We start from the raw sequence: 27,376 nt of genomic DNA, 5'->3' as shown, positions 1-27,376 counted from the left end.
TTAGAGTTGTCTTTAAATGTTCAATTTAAACTCTTGTAGTTCAATGAAGCTTCATTAGATTATGTTTAGGGATTCACCATATATCGGCACTGACATTGGTATCAGCCGATATCATATCGATATCAGTCAGATAAGTAAAACTGGGCCGGTATTGTTTGGCGACGTTTATTTCCATGTAGTTGCCTGTTGTGCCTGTGTTTCAAGAGGGGTAGTGGAGGGGGCTGGTCATGCAGTTTTTGTTTGGTAATGTGAAAGTGACAGTGATGCATCACAGCCAGGATTGTTTTTTTAAATGAAGCAGGGATGCAATGTCAGCAGTGTGGTCGCTTTTCCACGGTGTCGAAAGAAGACGTTTGAAAGCAGTGTGTAAATCTGGACTATAACCCACATTCAGAAATTCAGTTAGCATCGTTTTCAGTTGACACAAAAGTGTACAAAATTTGACCATCAAGGATATGTAAATGTGTGTACATACACACATCGGTAACTATCAGTCATCAGTCATTACCGTAATAATAATATCGGATGTCGTTATCGGCCCAAATTTTTATATCTGTACATCCACAATTAAGTTTGTAGTCCAATTTTTCTTGACCTACTGATATTATTCCCCTGCTATGTGCTTTCCTCTGTATGTTTTCTTATGTTCTGTTAATGTACACCACTTTGAATGTCCCTGTCACTGAAGTGTACAAATACACTTGCCTTGTAGAAAAATCGTGGCGAAATCTTTGGTCGTGGCTCTACATCTGCAGTCTTGCGTCACAAAGTGAGACAGGTTCTAGGATGGCCATTTTTAGCATCTTACGACCAGAGATAACCTCTGATCAATATCTAAATGTGTGAGATATTTAGAAAGAATATCTCACCGTGTGACAGCTGCTATGACCTGTGTCTAAACAGAGCTGTTACGATATGAGAGGCTCCACAGGGTACGACTGGTGCCGCCACACAAATGTGTGTGTGTGTATATATATATATATATATATATATATATATATATATATATATATATATATATATATATATATATATATATATATATATGGTTGCTAAAATTGTACAGTGTAAGAAGGCCACAATATGGCCATAACATAACATTTATACATTAAAATATATTTTTGAAATTGATATATTTTGGGTTACCATCATCTGTAAGTAAGCATCAAAATGACAAGTAGTGAAGGCTTGACACATTTCCTTTTGTGTAATGAAATTATCTAATAAAATTAGTTTCACTTTCTGAAATATCAAACTTTTCATGGCATTCTAATTATTTTAGATGTACCTGTAAATATCGCTGATCTTCATGTTTTGAATTGTTTTGTGCTTCTTAATATTTTGTTCTATTTCTGGTTGTATTTGCATTTTGCTGGCATTGTGCTCTTTTGTGTGCTACCGTGTGTGAATCAAAAGGCCATTTGTTTCTATTGTTGCCCAGTTCTCTTTGCAACCTGGGTCATTCCAGATCTGATTTGTTTCATGTCTCCACCGTACTGTAGTGACCCAGATCAAGGTATGCAGTAAAACACATCGCCTTATGTTTTCTCGCTCTCAGGTTCTTGTTTTTTTTTCTTTCCCCATTTCCACGTTTAGATTTTTCTTCCAGTTTGTCCGTTTTTTTCCCCCCTCTTTTTTAAACGAGAAAATGTTTGGCTTGCACGCAACAATTTCAAAACAATTTGTGGGCATTGCATCATGTGATGTAGATTAATGCTCATTGGATTGTCATTTTAGGCCCCTTTCTTTCATTCAGTTGTCCATCTATTCCTCTCAGTGCTGCTATAGGTCTGGATGGGATCCTAAATTTCACTCTAACGTGTTGGGATGTGGTCTGTAAGCTCATTGCTGACATTCTTAGGATGTGATGCCAGAGGTTTTTTTATTTTTTTATTTTATTTCCCTCTTTCCCCTTTCTTTTTTGTGTTGGTTTTTTTTAGACTTTAAATGCTTTCTGTTTCCTTCCCTCAATCCACTTTTTGTTAGTCTTTCCTGTCTTCATCCACATTTCATTTTAACGTCCGGGCTGTAATGGCATCGCTTAATTAGGTTTGTTTGATGGTTGGTGTGGATTCTCATAGGGTTTTCGAATCATTTAGTATTGACTTAGGTTGAAACGTATCTATCTTATTAGCTGCACTCAGTCATTTTTGCATCTTAAATATCATCTGTGTTTCATCTGTGATTGACTTATGATGATAAAAGAAAATCCTTTTGGCTCCAGGCGTGTTCCACGGTCGGCATTGGTACTAACTTCTGCTTTAAAATCTCAGCTGGTGCCATAATAGCAGCAGGGGATCACTTATTTGCTTATTACGGTGTGGAAAAGACAGTCATTTTCATGAGCACTGCTTAGTTTATTAGGACATACTGTGCCTTACAAATGGCTTTGTGCCCTTTAAACCATTTCCCACACATTTGTCACACTACAACCACTAAATCCAGTATATTTTATTGAGATTTTATATGATAGACCAACACAAAGTTGGTATAGCTGGGAAAAAAAGTGATGCGTGATTTTTAAAATCTCTTGCAAATAAAAATTTAAAGTGCAGCATGTATTTGTATAGTTAGGGTTGTTGTTCTGCTTTGCACAAGTTTTAAGTCTTTTTTTTTTTTTTTCTTGCCTCTGCCAGGTTTTTCTATTAGAGGCTTCCTATTAACTCTCACCAGCTTGTTTTGTCTCAGCCAAAGAAAAGCAGACCCTAAACATGATTCTGTCACCACCACGTTTCACCGTAGGGATGGGAATGTTCGGAGTGATGTGGGAAACTTTTAAAATGTACTGCGCTTTACATGTAGGCCGAAAGTGTTTGGTCTTGTCAGCTTGGCTTTTTGCAAACCTCAAAGATGCATATTGACTTTCTTTCACCAATTGCAGTTGATTTCATTGGATTTTGTTTCATAAAAATACATGCAACTTCAGAACTTTATTTGTAAAATAACATAAAAAGACTGCGTTCTTTGTTAGATACCGTCATGTTTATTGCTGTGATGTAACACATTGTGAAAAAGTCATAGTGGTATGAAAACCTTTCACAAAGCACTGCACAAAGTTAAATCTGAGCAGAAAACATTAAGTGTCATAAAATTAGTTCTAGCACAATTAGCTAGTCTCACAGGACTGCAGATGGCCCGAGAAGTTCACACTGTTACATGGGAATGTGCCGCTTTCTGGGTGTTGCGACAGTGGCATAGAGGTTTGGGAGTTTGTCCTGCAATTGACGAGTTGCCGGTTCGGTCCAGTGGTTACTTACATAGCTCACCAACGTTGGGGTGTGAATGGGTGAATGACTAACTGTAGTGTGAAGCGCTTTGGGGGTCGCCAGACTAGTTAAAAGCGATATACAAGTACAAGCCATTTACCATTTATGCAGATTGTTGTGGGACACCCCTTAAACACATTGGACTTCTAGCATTGTAGCATGATGCCTTCCGCTGTTAAGCTGAATATGTTGGCGTGCTATTTCTTCACTTCAAACCTGTGAGGCGTTAGTGTCATTTTGTGAAATCGTTTCAGCTGTACCCGCATGAAGCGAAACTAGGAAAAGATGAGTCACTGGACCTCGGCATGCAAAGTTGCACTTGTTCTTTCAGAGTTAAATCTGTTGGGGTAAAAGAAGAGGAAACTCCCTATCCTCTCCTCCAAGGACGCGGCCAGAATTGGGGTTGCGTCTTTACAGCTTTCACCACCCAGTTAAAACGACGTGCTGCAGTCAGTTTGGGATTCGTTCCATAATTATAACAGGCCTCATTTCTCGCTCACTCGCCCACTGCTGCTGGTTTTCCCAGACCTTGAAACACATCTTCATTTTCGCTTTCTCTTTGTAGCATTCCAGATTGTTCCTTTCATCACTTTTAAATCGGTTAAAGTATTTTAGAAATGGCTGGTGCTGCAAGAGTTTTTTTTCCTTCTTCCATCACGATACATTATGAAGTGACTTCTTGACTTTCCCATGGAGCATACCTATATATAGAAAAAAGTGTTTGATTTAAAATCTTTTTTGTTCAAAATTATTTATTTATTTACTATTTAGTGTTGGGTGTAAGTTGTTAGGGAAGCAGATTCATGGGCTTGATGAAAATTTCCAATGTATTTAAAATGACAAATTTAGTTTTTAATTTGTGGCATATGCAGCATCACAAGTTGATTGTTTCATCCTCTCACTTTATTTAGCTTAAACTTTATATTATGTTGGAAGGTTTAAATACATCTGTAATTTTTCATTAGTTTATTTTGTAATGTGTTATTACTTTCTGAGCAACTGAAGTTTACATACACTGGAAGTTCAGATTAAAGGGCTGTGGTTTTATTAGCTTGCGATTGATTTGCTACAATTCACACATGAATAAAAAATAAGCACCCATCTGGATTTATTTTTAAGGCGGCACCTTAAACACATTTGTGTCTTTGTGTGAATTTATGGGAAAATCCAAAGAAATCAGCCAAGACATCGAGAAGACAACTGGGGACCTCGATCAGTCTGGCTCATCCTTTGGTACAATTTCTAGATGCCTGAAGGTGTTTCATCCATTTGTTCAAACATGTTCAAGTTTAAACACCACGGGAATGTCCAACCATTATTCTGTGCCCAGAGATAACTTTGTTTCGTTGAAGAAAAGTCAACCTTGTTGAGATGCTGGATGAAACTGGTAACCAGTATCCATTATGAGATGTACAGAAATAGGCTAATAGGCCACCTAAAGAAGAACTAGTCAAAATAAGTCAAAAGTAACATCAGAAACCAGAGCAGTTTGCAAATTTAGTCTGGGACAATGGGTTTCATTTTTGAAGACGTGTCCTGTTATCTGATGAAACTAAAATTGCCGTGTGGCTAAACAATAATGACCATCATTATATTTGGAGGAAAAGGGGAATTTAAAAGCTTGAGAAAACCATCCCAGCTGTAAAGTACATTATTAGCACCGTCATGTTATGGGACGTTACGCTGCTGCATCTTGACTGTTGCACAAAACAGATGGCAACTTGAGGAAAAAACATGTATTTATGTTTTGCAGAGGATTTCACAAACCCTGGATCTCAGTCCCATAGAAAACTTGAGGAAGAGATGAACAGGCGTGTACCAAAACGACAGCCCACTAACCTGAGGCAGTTACACCAGTTTTGTCAGAGGTCTTTGTAAGAAGCTTATGGAAAGACACCCAAAACGTTTGACCCGAGCTCTTTCAGTTGTTTCGTCTGCTACAAACGAACCAGTTGTTTTCCTCAGGTAGCCTGCTTCATTTGGCCAGATGCAAAAGCTTATCTGACCAGTGCAGACCAATCAACTTAACTTTTGGTTGGGAAAAACGTGGGTCCACAGCTGGACTTTTGAGCAAACCAAAAAGAGGAAAACACTTCACTTATAAACACTACTGCCAAAAGTATTTGCTCACCTGCCTTGACTCGCATATGAACTAAGGTGACATCCCATTCTTCATACATAGGGTTCAACATGACGTTGGTCAACACTTTGCAGCTATAACAGCTTCAACTCTTCTTGGAAGGCTGTCCACAAGGTGTTTGAGTGTGTTAAAGGAAGTCTAGAACATTCTTCCGGATACACATTTATGAGGTCAGACGCTGATGTTGGATGAGAAGGCCTGGTTCTCATTCTCCACTCCATCCCAAAGGTGTTCTGTCAGGTTGAGATCTGGACTCTGAAGGTCAGTCAAGGTCATCCACACTAAACTCTCTCATCCATGTCTTCATGGACCTTGCTTTGTGCTCTGGTGGAGTCATGTTGGAGGAGGAAGGGGCCGTCTACAAACTGTTCCCACAACGTCGAGAGAATGCCGTTGTCCAAAATCACTTTGAATACTGAACAGCAGAGTTCCTCTCACTGGACCTAAGGAGCCAAGCCCAGCTCCTGAAAACCAATCCTACACCAGAATCCCTCCACCTAATTTTACACTTTACACTGTAAAATACAGTCGGAAAAGTACCGTTCTCCTGGCAACCACCAAACCCAGGCTCGTCCATTAGATTGTTAGATTAAGAAGCACAATTTGTCACTCTAGAGAGCATATTGTGCGTTGCACCACTGCATCCAACTCTTTGCATTGCACTTGCTGATGTATGCCTTGGATGCAGCTGCTCAGCCATGGAAACCCATTCCATGAAACTCTCTATGTCTTGTTTCTAAGCTAATCTGAAGGCCACATGTAGTTAGGTCTGTAGTGAATGACTGCAGAAAGTTGGCAACCTCTGGGCACCATGCGCCTCAGCATGCTCCGTCAGTTTAGGTGGCCTACCACTGCGTGGCTGAGTTGCTGTCATTCCCAGTCATTTCCACTTAGTTATAATACTGCTGGCAGTTGACTGTGGGATATTTAGGAGCGATGAAATTTCATGACTGGACTTGTTGCACCGGTGACATGCTATCACAGCATGTCTGACTTACAGATGGGGTCTGAACACCTTTGAATCTTTGCTCAGCATTGTGTAAGACGAGCAGCATGTTTTGGTTTCCAACACTCAGCTTTTACTATCTGCATTTGTCTCATTTATACAAAGCAACATGCTTGAATGCTCACTGCCTCAACCGGTGCTCTCCAAAGGCAGCTTTTTCTGATATCACCCCCAAATGAGCAGCCGTTGAAACTGCACGGCCCATTTTTGATTTGGCCCATTTTCAACTGTGCCGTGTGAAAATGAACCACACCAGATCTAGGTGTGACAATCCCTAACCAATTGAACAGAGTGATTGGACTGTCCTTGTGTGAAAACAACATTAAAGACAGTTCTACAAAATACTAAGGACATATACAGCTTTTTTTTTGAGAAACTCCAATAATCCTGTGTTTTGTAATCATGGTTTTTCCACATTATATATAGGATACCCAAATAGTGTCTGACAACCCCTCCTTTTCGGTGTGAGAGACTGCCTGTGGTGACTCTTTGCTCGGGTTTTGTCAAACTATCAGGCTAACAATCAGATCAACTTAATGACTTGAACGTGTGGAATGGAGAAGAACATCATATCTTTGTCATTTGTTACACAACTACGTTTGGCGGTAACTGTGTATAATACTGCCTATCAGTGCAGCACTATCAGTGTCTCCCTGAATAGATTAGCTCTCTCTGGGTGAGCAGATTGATTAAAGGTATGGAGGTTATCACCTTTTACCTCCAGCATATTGATCCTAAAAAAAGTCCCAATCGCTATAAAGAGCTGCATTAGGATTAACATGTGATTTTTCTCACACTTACAGACAACAGAAAGCTAGTTCCACACTGATTAGTCTACGTACACAGCATGTGATTCCCAAATCAGCTGTTTGATTTTTTTATTATTTTATTTTTTTTGGTTTTAAATGTGACAGAAGGGGACCAGCAGAGAGAAATCGTACAATAAAATTAATTCCCACATGAACATCAAACTGCTTTGTCCTCTGATCCGTCTTCAGATGAGGAGCTGTCATAGATTAGAGTATTTATATTTAGCCAGTTACTGAAGCGGCTTATGAGGGTGTATTTTTAGACTGCTTTTGAAATGATGAAAAAAATACTGTTTGTGATGATCATCTTCTTTTGGTCACTACTCATTATATTTTCCACAAATACCAGAAGGGTACAGCGAGTTATAGCGACACAGAAGGTCACTCTGACAGAGGTCAGACATCCCAGCCTTCATGCTGTATATCCAGATGCCTATCTGCCTGTTTTTACTACATTGTTGTTAATATGTCTTTGATATGACTTCTAAGGCCTACTTCACTCATTGCGACCATCTCTCCTACAATGCTCACTACAGTCATGCACAACATCTCTATGAATGAAACCACCCATTCGTGGCAAAATAGCCGGACTCCAGTGAAACTCCAGGGCTGTGAAAGTAATGACATTTTATTTGCAGTTGTAAGTTTTTAGATAAAGATTATTGTGAACCCAATTTCCTAGTCCTAAACCTACCCTGCCACTCCATAGGCTTTGATTAAAATACTCCACTGAGACAAGTGACCCTCCGTACATGATCAGTTGTTGCTGATTGCCAGGAAGGAAACAGGAAACATAGGTGGCTTAACAATCCAGTTTGTCATCAGCATACATTGTTATGCATTTCAAGGAAGAATTCAATTTGGTTCAAAAATACTTTAACCCCAAAGGGAAATTACATAAATGTAATGCAAAAATAAAATATCCAGGTTGTAGATCTTAAAACATTTATCAAGCAAGGATATGCTATTCTTCCACCCCTCTTGGAGTTGTAGTTTTAAATGTTGTTTATTTAAAACATGGATAGTAAGGTAGTGCATGTTATTGAACAAAAACAGTAAACAGTAAACAGTAAAAACCCAAATTGTACCCCAATGCTAATTCCAGTCGGTGTTAAATGTGTTAGTTTTGTTGTTTTTCAATGCTAATAATTGGTAATTAACAATCACATTAATTGTGACGTATCAAAACATCAGGCTAGAAAGTGGAGTGGTTATCAAGCCATTGAGGATTTGTTACTTTTTTTTTTTTTTTACTTTTTTGAGGTAATTTACAAATGTTCTCTTGCTGTTTGGCTCCAAGTGTCACCCTTAAAAATCTTATATTTTAAATGCTAGAAAGCCAGTCGTGTTGACCCTCATCCTCCTACTCCACTGAAGCATTCAGGGTTGTCCCTTGTAAATGTAGGGTAAGGTCAAAGTTGCAGAACACAATGGGCTACCTTGAATTGAGGTATTTTTTTGGTATACCCCCCCCCCCCCACACACACACACACACACACACACACGTTAAATAAAAGTCATTGTTAATTAACTTTTATGACTCCTTTAAATCACCAGTTTGTGCATGTGGTTTTAAGAAATGCCACACCTTAGGGTTTGGAGAGGGACACACGTGGGCAGAAAGCAACCATTGGTGCGGCCATTTTTAATTTTATCCAGGATTCCAGGACGAAGCACAAGCAAAAAGTGAAAATAAAAATCCAAAAGCTTTAATGGAAATCATTTCTTTGCTGAAGATCTAGTTAGAGAACTGTGAATTTAACAGTGTGCTGATGTGTTTTTTCCCCTACCATTACATGCCCACTGTAATTTGGACAATCACTGTGATTTTGATTTCAGTCAAAACTAATTCAAACAAGGATTTTGACAATGACTGCAAATTTACTGTTATGTTCGCTGCATAGTTTGATTTAAAATTTACAGGATGTGACTCAGCAAAGTTATGAAATCATACATCTATACTGTAACCAGTGTAGAGGTGGAAGACACAACTCAAAAACCCATGAGAGAATTTAAAATGACAGACCAGTCTTAAGATATACTTTGCACTTGGTTAAGATTTCTGCATATTTCTACTAATACGAGTCAGGTGTGTGAGATAAGCTACCTTGCCAGCGTCATTCTCTGAATAAGAACGGACCCATCAGGCCCTGTTGGAGATCATTTGATGTCGTGGCAAAGCTCATAACAAAAACCACGTGCGTGAGTCTTAATCTTTGCACCAGTTCTTGGACGGATATTAAATGCTCAGAGGATTCTCAGGAGAATAATACTATCTTTTTTTTTATTTATTTATTTATTTTTACCCTCAAATTAATTTCCATTAAAAAATATGTAAAGGTCACTTACAAGATAGAAAAAACCCTGCTTTTCACAAGCTCATGTATGCTTTAAAAATCTAAATGTTAGTTTCTTATCAACTTGAGCTTTGCTCTAAGTGAACGTGAATGTCAGAATGAAATATCTATTTATTAAGATTTTGTGAAGTACTTTGTTTTATTGTCCAGCATATGCAGAATTCAAAATTACTGTTCTTGAAAGTCATATTGAAGATATGTTTTGAATTTTTACCACGGCTTAACAGTGTCTCAACTATGTGTGAATAAGTCAAAAGTAAGACCTTGATTCTATGCCTGAAGTTGGGGGTGAGGGGGGGGATTGATTCTGTTTCGCATTTAAAAGGCTGGAATGAGTACACATCTAGTCTAATAAGCAGCTGCATTATTTAGAGCTCTCTCAGTTCTTCTGCACATTTAGTGTAATGGCCTGTCAAGGCTGAATGCAGTAACAGAGGACTGACTTCAGCCGTCATTCAATAGTAAACTGAGGTAAATTGGTTTTTTGGTTCATAATGACTGATGCTTGCTGTGAATGGATTGCTTTAGGGCAGTCGGACTGATACAGTGTGCTTTATTATAAAGGTTAATTCCATTTATACCAGTCGGGTATTACAACATTACATGAGGGTGAATATTGATTTGGGACTATTATGGTAAATGCGGTAATTTGATCCTTAAAACAACCACATACAGCTTTCTGTTGTAGACATTTAGGACTCGGTAACAGCCGATCACCTCTCAAGACACTACAATCACTCCCAAAGGCTTAGTTTTGATACTTTAAACAATTTATCAGCGGGAAACTTCAAATAAAACTGGTATTATTTACATAATACTGGATCCATAAAGTGCAAATACTTCAAAATATTAAACACAAGCTCATATATAATTTCATCTTTCCAAGCGACATCATTTCTATTTGATATGATCAGAGATTTCTTTTGTGTTCACAAAAGATCTTGTCACTAAGAGGGATATTCAGGGGAAGTCTGTTTTTAGATGCACCGATTCACTTCACCGGGCCAATAGCAGCCTCCATTTTTCATTGAGGTCTAATTCTGTTTCTTGTACATCCTGATCTAAAGGGCTATCACATGTAAAAGACAAAAAAACTGAGCTTAGATTCTTTGATTTATTTGAATACAGCACAAAATATGGAAGTTTTTCCCCAAGCATATTTCCTTAACTTTATCATAATATTTCTTTAATCTATAAAAAGTCAATCAATATAATGCGAAGATGGTGCAACTGTTTAGTTTTGACACAATGTTTGCATAGAGGGGGAACATATTTTTACCCCAAAGTATGTGATCTGCCAATAAAAGTCCAAGTTCAATCGCTGGCATCATTAAAAAAGAAAGCATCTCTCATTCAAGGATTTTCTGCTTAGAAGATGGAGATGTAAACTTCTGAGCTGCCATGTTTATTGTGGTTCAACTGTGGGCTTAGCCGCTCTTGCTTTCATTACAGCTGTATGCCCCGCTTTAACCCATAACACTGCAACGTGATTGGCCTTAATCGTTCTTGGTTTGGTCCGAACAGTTGAGACGAGAGTGGGACAAGATGGATTCTCGTGTGTTTTTGTGAATGCACAAACACACGCGACATGTTTTGATCATTTTCAATATCGAGCAATATGATTTTCATTGATTTGCTTTTGTTTTCTCTATCGTTTAGCTCTAGTTTACGTTGTCTGGTGCATGTCCAGATAGAGAGAAATATATTTGTAATGAAACATTGAGTTGGACAAAGAACCGTAAACTGTCCACAGAAAGAAATTGAAACAGAAAATAGTTTAGAAAAAAATTATTACCTATTTAGTGATCATTTTTAAATTGATCTTCAAGATGCAGAGCCTTCATAGTAGCTTTTCCAAATTTGGTACTTGTTTTGAGTCTACTGGTCATCCCTGGCTCTGTAGCAAAACCAACCAGTCAGAGAATTACTTTTTGTTGTTCATTAAAGCCGTTTGATCCATCAGATGAATACCAAGTATTGGCAGACATGTAGCAGTATACAATAACCGAATGTAGCCGATATTGTGGGTTGAAATGAGTGGATCCAATTTCAGAGACTGTAAAACCTTGACCCACTACAATCTGTCATAGTAAAACATAGTAAGTAGATCCTTTAGATTTTAATGCAGAATGCATGTCCGGTTCATATGATTTACAGAATTTGGTCTAAATTTGTTTTAAAGGCATAATACTGCATTTTTATATTGATCTAAACGGCAAAACAGCAACAGAAATTGTTGAGACATTTGACTCAAACCTTTCTTAGTCTTCTTGTTATTATTATTGGACATGAGTGATGAAAAGCTGTGTCAAATTATCTTGAATTATTCAGCTGGCTCCTTGCAGCATTGGCCTTTGATTTATTTGCGAGTTTGTTGAGTGTTGCTTTAGTTACCGTGGCCTTCCACATCCTCCTCCTCCTCCTTCCATCATTTGCTCGACTTTCACTGCAGTGAAAGGGACCAAAGAAAGAAATGAGAGGAGCTTTGTGGAGGACAGTGATTGTTTGTTTATGAGGATGTTAGCCTTGTGGTGACATGTTTTTTTTTTTTTTTTTTTTTCCTATCACATGGCCAAGTTTAAAAGGTAATCAGAGCCCTGTGGATTCAAATAGTACCAAAACCCTTATTTTTTCAGGAGGTGGGGGTTAAGGAGAGTTTTTCCGTTTGATTCATATGGCTTCAGTTCTACACCCTTGGACAAAACCACTGAAGTTAAGTTTGCTTCCAAAGGGTAAACTGGGACGTTGAGTCACACACACTCAGTTTTTCTGTGTATGTAGGAGTTTGAAAGTAACCTTGATCAAATGAAAAATAGAGTTGTCTTTGAGATAAATAGAGCTTTTACTATTACATGATTTAATTTTTTCTTCTTTTTGTTTTTTTGTTAACTTTGTCCTGCTTTTCTCTGCTTTCTGTTTAGTGATGGAGTCTACCGTTGTGAGTACATCCACCGTGGCCCCCGATGAGTTTGATAGGAATATGCCACGCATCTGTGGAGTGTGCGGTGACAAGGCCACAGGCTTCCACTTCAACGCCATGACCTGTGAAGGATGTAAGGGCTTCTTCAGGTAATAATAATAATAATAATAATACATTTTATTTAAAAGGCGCCTTTCTAGACACTCAAGGTCGCCGTACAGAAGGGTAAAAAACAGAATGTCAGGAACAGAATCAAAACAAAAAACATTTAAAAAATAAATAAAAAATAAATAAATACCGAGGCTGGGACAGGGAAATTGATAATTAAAGAGAATAGGCGGTCTTAAACAGATGAGTTTTGAGTTGTGATTTAAAATTTTGAAGTGAGTCCGTGTTTCTAAGTAGGGGTGGTAGAGAGTTCCAGAGGCGGGGGGCAGAGCGGTATGCCAATAGATGCGTCAGTATAGTTTGTGGAGGCTCCTGCAGTTGTTTGCAACTGCAGCACTGCCTACTGTTTGCTCTTTGGATAACGAGATGGAGTATTTACAGCAGCAAGTACACACCTGCAACTAAGAGACTGCTGTGTTTCTGTTATTGACATGCTCCATAGAGCATTTGTTTAAATGCAGCTTTAGCTTTAGCCTGTCACCTAACATTATTCCCTGCAAAAATATATTCTGATGCTTTGGTGCATATCTGAGTCGAAGTGCTTGGTTGCCGTGGAGACTGAATGCTAGATGGTGGACAGACATTGTTTAACTAGGGCAGTAGTGCTGATTTCTTGCACAGGTTCTCATCTTGCATGGTGTCAAGAGAATTCACATTTACTTTTCCCTTCCTAGCTTCTGTAAGATCTCATATCTCAAAAAGAAGATGTTATTTTATTGATACTCTCCAAAGTTAACTTGGGTTTTATTTTGAAGGGGACATATCATGCTAAATACACTTTTTAGCCCTTAAATACATTTTGTTGTGTACTTGCCGTCTAGGAGTACAGACATGTTGAATGTAGTCCCAGGAGCTGCTTAGATATCTTAATATTCTGTTTGGGTTATATTTTTCAAGCCGTTCAGTCTTCTCTATTCTCTGTTATGTGTTTCTGAACAATTACGTCACAGTATTTACTACTAAACAAGGTCATTGACTTACAGCTTACCTATTTTTCTCAGCGATTTATTTTTTTTTTTTTCTAGTTCAAGCTGAAGGATGCCGATAGTACAACGATGAATTCAGACCAAAACATTGCCGTTCCAATTTATATAGACAACAGCTGAATGATTTAAATGTAAGAAAGGAAGAAGTTAAAAGCATGATATGTCCCCTTTTTAGGATTTTTCAAATGTATAAAATAAACACAATCAAACATTGAAACGCATGAACAAGTGCGAATAAGATTTTTTCCCAATGGGAACAGTTCATGGCTATTCCAATTTCTTTCCAGTAAAAATGGTTAGTATAGGATGTCTTTAGCTGTCAAGTGATAAAGCCACGAGCCTCTCGCAACCCAGTCGTTGTTTTGCCAGTATATACTGAATGTACTGCTGCTGCAATGCACGTTTTCTCCTGCGTTGTTTTCCCTGCATCCTCTGTGCCTGATATGTAAAGCGACCGACAGTACAGGTGTTTACTTCCTGAGCCTCTAGAGGTGCGCACAATGTTGAAAAAAGTGCTTCCGTGCTCAACATCACCCAAACAAAGCTGTCATACACCGCATAGCTCTGCACAATGAGAATGCTGGGGGAATGTTCCTAATGTTTTGAAGCAAGTATCGTTCATTTTTTTTTTTCTTATTTCAAGTAGGGTCTTTTTGACACAAGATCTGCCAGCATGTCAAGGCAGTTATTTTAAAAATAAATTATTCATTACTGATTGAAAAAAAATTAAAAAACCTCAGCTCAGTCATCCGTCATTACCTACAAAGGGTTGTCTCAGAGAAACTATGTGCATTGTCAATATTTATTTTTAGTAATGTTATATTACCAGATTAATGATAACATCGTGCTAAAAGATTTGGGTGTTGTTTATGTTTGTGTTTTCCACTGTGCGGATCCCTTTTCTCTGCTCACTGATTTGAAAAAGAGTTTGAAATCTGAGTACAGATAAAACTGTGGGGGAAAAAAAATGTTTTCCATGTTTTGTTTTGGAGTATGTGCCTGTGTTCTGTACATTTACGTCTGTTCCTCTCAGCAGTGTTGGTATTCAAAGGGAAAGCAGAAAAAATACGGATGTTTAAAAATTGTCTTCCTCGTCTCTCACATGGCCTTCGTTTGAACTCTCATAAAGCACGTGCATCAATGTTTTAGCTCACATGGGTTTATAGATGTTCCTACATTCTTGTGACTAAATAATTATACTTTGCGTCACTATTTAGCTCAACTTCTCGCTTACCCCTGGATTCTTTGGCATATGTCCATATTTTTGCTTTTTCTCTCTTCAGTCCCAGACCTGAAGGAAAAAATATTTATATATTTCTGCCTTGAATTATTTTTGTGCAAAACACTGTGAACTTGCCTCCCAGTTAACTTTTTATATGTTCTTTTGTACATTAAATGATGCTAATAAAAAATAAAATGTACTGTTTTAAACAAAACAAAAAAAAACAACCTTTATATAGTTCCAGCTTTTCCAAGTTCTTCCTGGTGCAACAACAAACTTTGTTTATTTTACCAGCGATTCGATATAATAAACCAACACAACGCTGACTCATAATTGTAAAGTGAAAGAGAAATAATGCATGGTTTTTAATATGTTTGCCAAATAAAAATCTGCAAAGTGTGGTATAGATTTACACTCACTTAGCTCCCTTCACTCTGAAACAATGAAAACAAAGATCAGCCACTTTCTCTCAGAAGTCAACTATTGGTATTTGGAGCCCATCTACTGATGTATGATTTAATCTTAGACAACATTATTTAACAACCAGCATCAGGAAAAACTACCAAGACATGGCAAACACATGGAAGAAGATGCTCTGGATAGATAAGAACAAAATGTAACTTAAGTTACGACGTTGCACATCTTTCTGGATCCACCATGAAACGTGGTAGTGCCAGCAACCTCTTTAGGGATGCTTTTCTTCAGCCAGGGACAAGGATACTGTTCGGAGTTGATTGAATGATGGAGAAAAATGCACGTCCTCAAAGAAGCTGCAAAAGACTAAAGATTGGGGCAGAGCTTCATCGTTTTGCAAGAAAGATACAAATGCTCATGTTTCCATTTTTATTTGTAAAAGAAAAGTTGAAAACATGTATTTTATTTCTTCCACTTCACAATGAATTTATATTTTCTAAAGTTTATGGTTCTAACATGATAAAAAGTGGAAAATGGTTCAAGGGTTAGATAAATGTTTACAAGGCACTGTAGTTGTATTTTGCTAACCTTTGAAATGTATGTCATTTATTTAGGCGCAGCATGAAACGCAAGGCCTCCTTCACGTGTCCCTTTAATGGCAGTTGCACCATCACCAAGGACAACAGGCGTCACTGCCAGGCATGCCGGCTCAAACGCTGTGTGGACATTGGCATGATGAAAGAGTGTAAGTGGGGGGGGGCATGGTGACCCATATAGTATATAGTTTGACTGCTCTTGTTGCTGTAATTTAAGGTGAAATTTGCCAGCAAGAAATTAGCAATTATCATCAAGTTTTATTCTGTTGGTTATTGGTTAGTCTCAAACGGCTATAAAAGGCCTTAAACTGGGAAAATAGCGGACGAGTGTAAGTGTAGTTGTTGGGGTATAATGTGCCCTTTTGAATATTGTGTGGTTCTGTTAATGGATTATCTGCTTGGAAACTTGAGCTTGCGGCATTGTAATTGTCCCAACATGCTGTGCAAACACCAAGTTAATACCAGGGTTGGATCCAAGAGCAGCTTCCCACCAGAAGGATGTAAAGGAATATGCTCCCTACTGTACTTCCATTACATCAGATCCGATTTCTCCAGGAGAGGGGAAAAAGGCAAAGAAAACAAACACCATTTTTTTTTTTTTTTTTTTGTTGAAGTTGTACAACTGGTATATGCATTCTTGGGGGTGGAGGGCTTTTGTCATGTTATGTAATCATTTGACGCAGGTTAAGGATTTCTGGGTCTTTGCCCCTTTTAGAGTGTTGACATGTTCTGTTTATATAAGTGGAGCCTCCCAGCATTGTGTAAAGTATACCCATCTAAAGTTTAAACACCTTGTGTGCGATCTAGCCTGACCTCCTGTTACAGTTTTGTTTGTTTTAATAGTCTACATATAGAAGAGACGTCTTGTCTTGTTTTCTGCCGATATCCGGATATTGTCCAAAGTTCTCTTTAGTGCAAAAGGTCTCAGCCTGCCAGGTAAGATGTTGTTTTTATACGGTTTTTCACCCTCAGGTTTTTTTGGACGCCTTGGCAACAGCCCTTACGGTACACTTTATGTGAACAGGAGCCAGTGATGTGGCTGTTACTGTTGAAAAAAACAGCAGCATGTTGTGGAGAGCCGGCTCTCGCTCTGTTTCTGTGAGCTAATTCAGCTGCTAGAACAACAAGCAGCAAACGGAACAAAGACAATGTGTTCAGTTGTTCAGTGCAGCAGGGGTCTCCATATAGACCCATCCCCTCCCATTCTCTTCCTCCAGAGAATAACAACCTCCTTTCACCCAATGCAACATACACACGTCTGTCATCATAGTGTTGAGCCCAAGTACATAATGTACCTTTTGAAAAGTTTTGATGTGCGGATGGATTCTGTTTTTGTGGTTATTTATAATTCATCATCCGGTGGTTTACCTGACCTGCTTGGTTTCTGTTTTATTGATGCTATTTTTACCCAACGAAAGTATGTTTTCTTCTTTTCTTTTTTTTTTCTTTTTTAATCTGAAAGTTGATTTTACTGCGGGTGTATATTTCAACCGTGCTCTCGGCCTTGCCCTTGCAGTCATTCTGACAGACGAGGAAGTTCAGAGAAAGAAGGACCTGATTCAGCGAAGAAAGGACGAGGAGGCACAACGTGAAGCAGAAAAGGAAGCAAGGAGACCGAGACTCACAGATGAACAGAGTCACGTCATCGCTACCCTGGTGGAGGCACACCACAAAACATACGACGACTCCTACTCTGATTTCTGCCGCTTTCGGGTTGGTATCTGTTTATTTTGCCCAACATGAAATCAGAACAATGTGAAGCTAAGAAATACATTTTGACTTGCCGTGGTTTTTCCTAACTTGCCAACTCGGTTTTCCTTTTGTTTTATAATGGTAACACTGGGACTTTGTGCTATTTTATAATATTAATTGATTCAGTACCCATTGAGTGAATAAGTTTCATGTGTTTGGGTTTATTTATGAAGATTCATGTTTACATCCAAAGAAAACCCAAAATCCAAAAACTTCCAATATTGTGTAACACTAGTTTTACAAAGGGATTTTTAATACAGAAATGTCCTGTTTTATGAGCTGCACAATTATTTGACAGATGTCCAGAAAACGGTCATTAAGACCCTCCTTAATGAGTATAAGCCACACAAGGTAATTGCTAAGGAACCCGGCTGTTCAGAGTGATGTACGCAAGCACATCACCCGAAGGAAAACGGGATAGAAATGATAACCACAACATAAACAAAGAATATTCAGAAGGCATGGACTGAGTCTGTAACCCCTTTCAAATAATTTTTCAGTAATTAAAAATGATTCTTTGCTACTTCCAATAAACTGAAAGGTCCAGACAATGAGCGGGAGGATAACGTTAACCCATCAGTATTACGCCCCTAATCCTACCTGTAGAGCCAGTAAAAACATCTAGCCATTATGAACTGTGAAGGTCCGTTCACACTGAATGCGAATGAGGCAAACGTTCTGCATTGATTGCCTGCTGTTGGTCGCTTGACATTTCGCCTCTCTCTCTCTCACAAACAATTCATGTTGACGTGGCAAAATTCCGCCCAGATCGTTTCACCGCGTCATTAAATAGGAGGTGCCTTTATCCGATTGCCGGCTCCTCCTCTGTTCAACTCACCATGGCATAGATGGATTTTACCAAGCGAGTCACGGTGCTGTATATAATGCGGAAAGCCGAAAAAGGCGTAGGCGTCTGGATGAAGGTCGCTTCCAGCGGTACTTCCGTCTGTCCAGGACCCAGTATGAGGATCTGCTGCCACATTTTGGGGTATGGATCACCTTCCAGGACACCAACTACATCCGCTCTATCCCCGCTGCAGAGCACCTTTCCATCTGTCTGCGGTCAGTAGAACCAAATCTCTGGTCAATAGAATTATAGCCTAATCGTGTCGTCTAAATCAGTAACATATAAAAACATTTTCACGTTTAAATTACATGGACAAAGAGGACCCCAATGCCACACCGATTGACAGAGAAGCTCAGATTGATTCACTCTTCCCCCAAATTGCAATTTGCGGTATTTTCATCTCTCGAAATGTGGTGTTCACATCGCCGACCCTTAATTTGCTCCTGATCGCGGCTTTACATAGTCCTAATATGTAAATCACTAGTCCCATTTGCCTTGTTCGCATTCAGTTGGAACACTTTAAAGGGTAAAACACAGTTGTACTGATGAAATGTGGTGATATGCAAAGCAAATACAGCAGCACTGTCAGCAGGTGCAGAGTGGGAGATTATATGCAGGATGTCCATCTGATCTGAAATCAGCAGATAGTTTGGGTGGTGTTCAACAATTTTGCCTGTATTTAAATCACTGAATGCATTCGGAGAGTCAATATGGGGAATTTGACAAGTTATAGGGTATTTTCTTGGTATATCAGTTGAATGCAGCACGTTGTAAGCTATGCCTCTTTGGTTCTGCAATCCTAGTTGTGTGATCTGAAAGCACAAACAATATATTTTCTCAGTAGATCAATTTTCGCGATTTACTGATCAATGATTGCATGTTTATTTTGAAGCTACGATGTGAAAGGGGCTAAGGCTTTATTAGTCACCACACATATGTACCCAGAACGTGGGCTGCAACTGTTAATTTGTTGATGTTAATACCTCTTAAAGGTATATAGCCACATAATATGCTCATAAAAAAACAGACCAAAAACCGTTTGATCATAAAAAAATAAGGTAATAAACACAAAGCCTCCATCTTGATAGTGTTTTGATAGTCCTTTATGAGCCGAAATATAATTCACTTTCGGGCGAGATTAACAAATATAAGCAGACGTGACTACATCTACCGGTAGTATCACATAATGCCGGTTTGCTTAATTGTAAATAATGCCGGACCAAACCTGACCCTCTGCAATGCCTCATAATAAAGCAGTAGCTTTAGGTATTTAAATAAAACAATCTTCAAAAACTTTAAGAGCCTCATATCAGAATATATACTCGCATCGTTTTAACCCCTGCACCACATGCACAGTATGTACTTCAGTTAATATAGTAAATAAACACAAAAAGCTTTATTTACTAACAAATTGACCAAAAACAAAGCATAAAACACCAATATGACAACTAATACGCCAGCAGGACGTCATAATCTTTGATAAAAACTTTGCATGCAACCAGAGTGAGCTACTGGCATATAAAAAAAAAAAAAAGTAAAATAACTTTGCTATGCACCTTTTTAAACAAGAGACTTAAACTAGTGTGTTTTTGCTTAAGGGTCCAAAGTCCTATTTCCAGAGGAATGAACATTTTGCATCTGTTTAGAAATCAAGTTTCCTGAGACTGCTGTCAAATTTCCTTGAGGTTAAGAGTGAGGTTTCCACATTCCGGGATAATTTAGGGAGCCATATCATGTGTTGCTGTTGGGTCCGCTGTGTTTAATCAAGTCCAAATTCAGGGAATTGTAGAGCACCTAATGCCCCTCTCAGCTCATGAGCTTCATAGAGATGCTGATTTAATTTTTCACCGAGACTCGGCAGCTGGCCACTCTGCCGAAAGTCTGAGAAACTGCTTTAATGACCATGGTTTCCCTGACCTGAACCCCATAGAGCATTGGCGTCCACAGTTGCTCCTCAAGGGCTGGTGTCCTTCATGTTTTAGATTATCTGGATCAGGCCACCTGAATCAAATGAGAGGGTCATTACCACGTCTCTGCAGAACTTGAGGACGTACTGGGGAGGTAATTCAGCCAATCGATTTTAAATGCGTTAGAGCTGGGACATATTTAAAACATGCTGGACTAGAGCTGGACATCTCTGCCATAGAGAACCTAAGGGTATTACCAAGAAGATGATGATGATGAAGGTCCAAGAATGTAGACAAGCTGAAGGCTGCTATTAAAGCAAGCTGGCCTTTTTACCTCAGGAGAGCCACAACCAGATCGCCTCCATGACATGATGCATAGATGCAGTGATCATTCAAATGGAACCCAACAAATATTAAGTGCATTTACTGTACAATACATACTTGCAGCAGGCTGACATTGCTGTATCAAAATCTTATTTTTAAGTTTTAACCATGTATAGATTAATTTTAAACAGACTGTTTTCAAGTCCTTATTTCTGTTAATTATGATTTTTCAGTTTCCAGCTAATGAAAACACATTTAAGATTAAAATATTACATCGGACCAATAAACAACATGTTAATACAGAAATTATATCTTATTGAAAGGTGTTTAATACCTCCTCAGAGGTTGTTAAATTTTGACTTTGCAAACGAGTCTCATTGGAACACATATTCTTACTTATTGAAAAGGAGGATATGAAGCTTTAGTGTTTGAGCTTTTATAAAAGGCCCTTCTCTCCCTGTTGCAGCCTCCTGTGCGCGAGGGCCCAGTGACGCGAAGCGCGAGCAGAGCTGCCTCTCTCCACTCCTTCTCTGATGCCTCCTCCGACTCTTTTAGTCACTCTCCAGGTAAAAGGCACACACTGTGACACACTTCACATAGGATTAAACTAGAATACTACACAGTTTATCCAGCAATTTCACCTTTTTTTAATTTGAATGTTCTAGAAATAAGTGAAAAAGGTTAGAGTATTGTGATATTTAAGGCATGTTTGAGAAAAGTTTTTTTTTTTTTAAATACATGCTAGTTTATGGCACAAGTTGGCTTACAGTGCTGAGAATCCAGGCAAACCCCTTCCAGTGATGAGCACCATGCAGACACCTGACTCCCACTAGTAAGCAGCCATTCATTAAGGCATCCATCACTAATGAAGTGACGACAGTTCAAGACATGGTCTGAGCTAGGCAGAGAGAAATTACTGAAAACAACCGTTGTTAGCTGTACATGCTTCATAGGTTTTCCAGGCCGTACTCTGCCACTCATCAAACCTCTGCTGATATATTTCCAAATCGGCTGTGTCCTCATAGAGAATTCTTTTAACATAGCGCTAAACATAACCTGCTTTGTCCCTGCAGAGTCTGTCGACACAAAAATGAACTTCAACAACCTGCTGATGATGTACCAGGAACATGGCAACAGCCCGGACTCTAGTGAGGAGGAAGGCTCCAGCTTCTCAATGCTTCCCCACCTGGCTGACCTGGTCTCTTACAGTATACAGAAAGTGATTGGCTTTGCCAAGATGATTCCTGGTTTCAGGTATGTGTGTACGTGTGTACGCATGAAGAATAACTTCACCCTGAAAAACATTAACCTGCTGTCAACTGCAGTTGCCGTTCTTTTGAAAAATATCCACACCCTTTGAGCTATATTCATTTTGACTAGTGCAAATTTAGCTGTATATCATTGGGATTTATGTCATAGGCCAACACAAAATAAAAGGAAAAGATTTTCAATGTTTCTTTCTTTTACAAATCTAAAAGGTGTATTGTGCATTAATATGCAGCCACTTTAAACTGATACTGCTGTATGTATTTTCTTTTGACCAATCTGTATAATCTGACCCAGTCTGTATAATCTGACCCAATCTGTATAATCTGACCCAGTCTGTATAATCTGATTGAACTTTGACTTTGGAAAGTGCCTTGAGATGACATGTTTCATGAATTGGCGATATGTAAATAAAATTGAATTGATTTGAACTGTATAAACTCTAGAGCAAAAATATGTTTTGGTTGAGATGCAAACACTATTGTGTTAGAATGGCCCAGTCAAAGTCTTTGGCAAGACATGAAAACAGACTTCAATAAAAGTTAATGTACCCATTCAGTTTGCCCATTTCCCTTTCCAAAGTCCAATATCAACCAAACGTTTCTGTCTAAACCTGTGCAAAGCTACTAAGGACAGACCTCTAAAGGTTTTGCATCTGTAATTGCGATGTAAGATGGTGTATAATGCAGTGACTCAAGAGATTGCTGGTGTCATTTCGCTGCTGCTCTGGATGCATTCTCGCAGCGGACCGTTGCGTAGCGCAGCTCGAAGGGGCCTGTTCGTCACGCTAACAACAGCTAGCTTCTGACCTTTTTGTGTTGCTCTGAAACACCCGTGTTACTGACCAAATTCAGCGTAATTTTGACAACGTTGCGCTGAAATGCGCGGGCGAGAACCCTGATATATGTGCTGTACTTTGTGGGGTTCTGTCACATTAAATGGCAGCACAATTAAAGTGTGTGATTGTGACGTCACAAAGCGCCAGGACAATGAATACTTTCAAAAAGTTGTAAAAATGGTACAGAAAAACATTCTCATAAAAAAACAAACAAGCACTTAGACTTTAAACTATGGCTGCTGTAACAGTAAGATGAGATAAAATAGAAGGATTTTTACTGACTATAATCGATTTTTCTTGATTTCTTTTTTTGTTTCTTTGTTGTTTTTGTTTGCCTTAATCTGACTTTAGGAGATTAAAACTCTTGCTTCACTAGACCTTTAGAATCGCTCCTCATGTCAACTTATTTATAAAGCTCATGTATTCCTGTTTATCAGAAAGTGACATTTGACACAGTTTTGAAGACTTTGCTCCCATAGCTCTTCCCTTTGCCAAAGGAATTTATTTTGTACCATGGTGGAGCAAACGGGTTTTGAATCTGACAAGAATGTATTTGAGTAACATCCGGAAATATAAGAAAATAAATTTGACTGGTTTAGATCTCTTCCTGGTAAATTACGATTCAAAGATACGGAGGAAAGATTATGAAGAAAAATAATATATAATATGCATGTTACAGACATTAGCAGTTTTTTTATTGTTATTATTTGTAAGGCACCGATTCTTAGGTCAGGTATTGACATCAACAAACATAGATTTATGCTTTGAAACATGTATGGGAATAATTTTGTAATCCCTTCATTTTCCATGAAAGTAAAAACTACAATCTTACATGGAACCTGATGTGTGTGTGTGCGTCCCTCCAACTAGTGATGTTTTGGCAATGAAACAACTAAGCTGGAGTTTCTGATCAATTGCACCACCTCTTTACCTTTTTCAATCTTTTTATGTTGTACAAATGTCACCAAACATATTGGGGGGGGGGGGCCACTGGCTGCCTGAATGCAGAGGGCTTCAAGAATTAGCTAACACTTATTGCACTCCAGGCGGTTATTTGCAATATGTTGTCTTTCAGTCAAAATTAGAATCTGCCGATCAGACCTCCAAGACAACAGGAGATTAGTATGCAAGCCAGTAAAATCCTGCTTGCTGCATTTCTGCTTTTTATTTATTTAATTACCGCAAAGTTTATATTTCAGATGGCTGTTTCTGTTATCCTCATGGAAACTGTCCCTTCTGGGGTGTTTGTCAGTGTGTTGACAGGGACAAATGTAATGCGTGTCGAAGGGTCAATCCAAAGTAAAGGCAGCAACAAGTCAGGACCTGTATTTTTCTAAAGGTTTCATAACAGGTGATGGACATGAAAGATCACCTTAGGAATGTTTGCCGTCTTTGAATCTGCTTTCTAATCCCTTTTAAAAACACCCCTGGACCTCCCCTTGAATTCTCCAGGCTTCAGCCCATTACTCCTGTCAGTTCATTAGTTACATTTGAAAATATTTTCGAGAGAATTGTTGTTACCAGATGAAGTGTTTTTAACTGAGCCACGTCCCACGCATAGTAACCTGTCCCTGTATCAGCTTGCAACAAAGTAAACAGGTGCATATAAGATTTCCTGAGCTCGGATTGACCTTGAACTGCATTTCAAAAGTGAAATTACAAAAGAACTAAGATTCTCCTACACCGAACTGATTTATTATGATATAATTGGTAATAAATCTCACTGTTTAAAGCTGTTTATTTGCTCGTTCTTCTTATATAACTAGGGAGCTAACTGCAGAGGACCAGATTGCTCTGCTCAAGTCCAGCGCCATCGAGGTGATCATGCTGCGGTCGAATCAGAGCTTCAATCTGGAAGACATGTCCTGGAGCTGCGGTGGGCCCGACTTTAAATACCAGATCAGTGATGTCACCAAAGGTCAGTCTGAAAGCTGCTATATTTGATTTGCCGGTTTGACTGCTCTGAAGACAAGCTACAGTTCAGGGTTATTTAAAAACGACACATTTAAAGAGCCAGGAGTTAAAGCAAATATATATATGTTACAAAAAAAAAAAAACACCCTGCGATTGGAGATATGTTTATCACTGTTTTTGAACCATCACTCTCATGAGATCAGGATATTGATTCGGTTGTTTCTGCATAACCGGCCTTACATATCTTTAGAATCCCCTGTGGGCATGACTTTCATTTACCTTGAAAACAAGACCTCTTTCTGCGATCAGGCAAAGGAATGTCACTCCCCGTGACCCCACTCCCCCCCCCTGCAAAACAAGTGTGCGAACCAGCAGGAGAAGCGTTGTTGTGCTCTTATCTGTCACAAAGTACTTTAGGTCACTGAGTGTTTGTCAGAAACATGAGAGAACAGACGTGTTTTCTCATGCGCTAATCGATGGCGTGTACGTTCTGAACTAGTTACGCCGCTGTGAGGCATTCACTGTGGCGTATTTGCAGAAAAATGTCTCGTTCAGCGTGTTTAACATTTAAAAACAAAATATTTTTCAATCTATTGTGCCCTTTAATTGCTCTTTTTGTGGATGCTTAAAAAAATACTTAGTTCATAAAATAAGACAAAAAAATATATAATTTAAGCAAAGCAAATGTGTTTTTTGTTCTATTTTAGGGGGTCCTTGCTGTTTTTAGTGTAACGTGGCAGTAGTCTAAGACAGGCTAGTTAAAGATAAAATCTCAAAATGACACTAGATGATTCGTTTGATTCTTTTTTCATTTGGCTCCGGAAAGTTGAACCTAGCGCAGGGGCAGATCTGCCATAAACATGATGCTGTCCTGCCACCACCACCTGAATACATGTGTGCTGTCTTATTGATGCTGGGAAGTTAAATCTGGGCTCTGGAAATTAATATCTTCTCGGCAGGTAAGATAACGTTCGAAAGAAAATCTAAATAAAAATATCACAATTTCACAGGCTTTTATTTACACGTAAATCTGCATTACATCACATAACCATTTATTTAAAACAGGAATAGGTATCCCTGCTGCTGCTGAAATATTATAACACACTAAATTTTTCAGTTTTAATTCTGTTATAACGTTTGATACTTGGATTTTTGATACATAAACTGAAGCAGGAATAGAAAATAAAGACATCCTAAATGTAGTTTTCAAGTACTTATTTAGCAGAATATTAGACCCTATTGCTGCTCTGCTCCTTATAGAGTATTAAATTGAGCTGACTTTGGTTGATGGTAACTTGCCAGCTTGCCACCTTAACTAGCTCCTTTATCTTACAACCTATGGGTCTTCATGTTTGTAGTGAATGAATATATTACCAAGATGCCAAATTTGTCTATTTTATTGTAAGCAAGGAAAAAGTTTAGTAGCTTTTTTTTTTCAGCCAGCTAACCAGCAGTTACTAAACAGAAACATGTAGGGGAGGGGTACCTTCAACATACAGCTGGAGATGACTCGTCCCTTTGCATTTCCCTGGCATCTCATTAAAGTGACTTTAACCCACAGGAATGGTATGATGTGACATGTTTGCGGTTGGAAACTTTTTCAAATCTTGATATTTATCGATGCCAGTAAGCAGCCCATACTGAATAAAACCATATTAAAGTTAATCGTGTATTTTCCCACGTACAGACTTCTTTTTTCTTTTCTTTTTTTTCTTTTGATCATCATGTTATAATATTCAAAAAATAACCTGAGTAGATGCAAAAATTAGATTTTAAATGATAAGCAAGAAGTGGCTATCTAAACCTCATTGCAAGTTCATAAATTAACTGTGATTATGTACTGATTAGCGCAGGACGTGTAGAATCAAAGGGTCTGAAAATACGACAAAAGCTAGAAGACCTCAAAAAGCATCACATATTGTCCTGATTTAGGGACAGATGACAAACAAAGGCACTGACCTCCATTAGACCTCCAACGAACTACAATGAGAGCCATTATCTAGAAATGGAGTAAACCTGAACGGTGGTAAACGTCCCCGCAGTGAGAGGCCTATTACTCCACATTGACGTCCCATCTAGGAGGTCACAAAGAACCCAGAACAGCGTCTGAAGCACCAAAAAAGAGCACAAAGTACTCCCTCACAGCCGCTAAAACACAGTTTGATGATTCCCAAGACCTCAGAGCATTTGTGGACTGATGAGACAAAAGCAGCTTTTCAAAAGGTTGTGGGGTCTCGTTCCATCTGGCATAAAACTAACAGCATTTCAGGAGAACGTCATAGTGGCCTGGGCAACTTGCTGTAATTGACGGATCAATGAATTCTGGTCTCTAGCAGAATATCCTGAAGGATGGTGCCACCAGTTTGGGATCCCTAACCAGAAAGTAACGATGGGCTGATCTCTCTTGTAGCGGGTCACACCCTGGAGCTGTTGGAGCCGCTGGTGAAGTTCCAGGTGGGCCTGAAGAAGCTGAACTTACATGAAGAGGAACATGTACTGCTGATGGCCATCTGTTTGCTCTCTCCAGGTACTGCGTCTTTGTGGAGCAGTGACTAAGCTGCATAATGTATGCTTAACAAATATAATTTGTTTCCTGTTGTCATCATCTCTGCTTATTTTACTGCTCAGTCTCCTGTGCCAACAA

The 27,376-nt window shown here is 38.8% G+C and overlaps 1 protein-coding gene across 5 annotated transcripts in view; it reads left to right on the top strand.

Annotated features, from left to right (window-relative positions):
- Positions 1-27,376, top strand: part of LOC105931721 (vitamin D3 receptor B) — a 37,386-nt gene that overhangs the window by 6,079 nt on the left and 3,931 nt on the right. For all 5 annotated transcript variants that reach the window (XM_036151515.1, XM_012870514.3, XM_036151516.1 and 2 more), the window contains 7 exons: positions 12,500-12,647; positions 15,903-16,033; positions 17,401-17,597; positions 21,181-21,280; positions 21,788-21,968; positions 24,585-24,736; positions 27,143-27,259. In XM_036151515.1, coding sequence (XP_036007408.1) covers positions 12,502-12,647; positions 15,903-16,033; positions 17,401-17,597; positions 21,181-21,280; positions 21,788-21,968; positions 24,585-24,736; positions 27,143-27,259 — 1,024 coding nt within the window. In that variant the 5' untranslated portion in view covers positions 12,500-12,501. The remainder of the gene's footprint in view (positions 1-12,499; positions 12,648-15,902; positions 16,034-17,400; positions 17,598-21,180; positions 21,281-21,787; positions 21,969-24,584; positions 24,737-27,142; positions 27,260-27,376) is intronic.

Source organism: Fundulus heteroclitus, chromosome 20 (genome assembly GCF_011125445.2).
Source record: "Fundulus heteroclitus isolate FHET01 chromosome 20, MU-UCD_Fhet_4.1, whole genome shotgun sequence".
NCBI classification, from domain to species: Eukaryota; Metazoa; Chordata; class Actinopteri; order Cyprinodontiformes; family Fundulidae; genus Fundulus; species Fundulus heteroclitus.
Note: the sequence above shows the minus strand (reverse complement) of the source record. Positions and strands in the feature narration are given on the sequence as shown.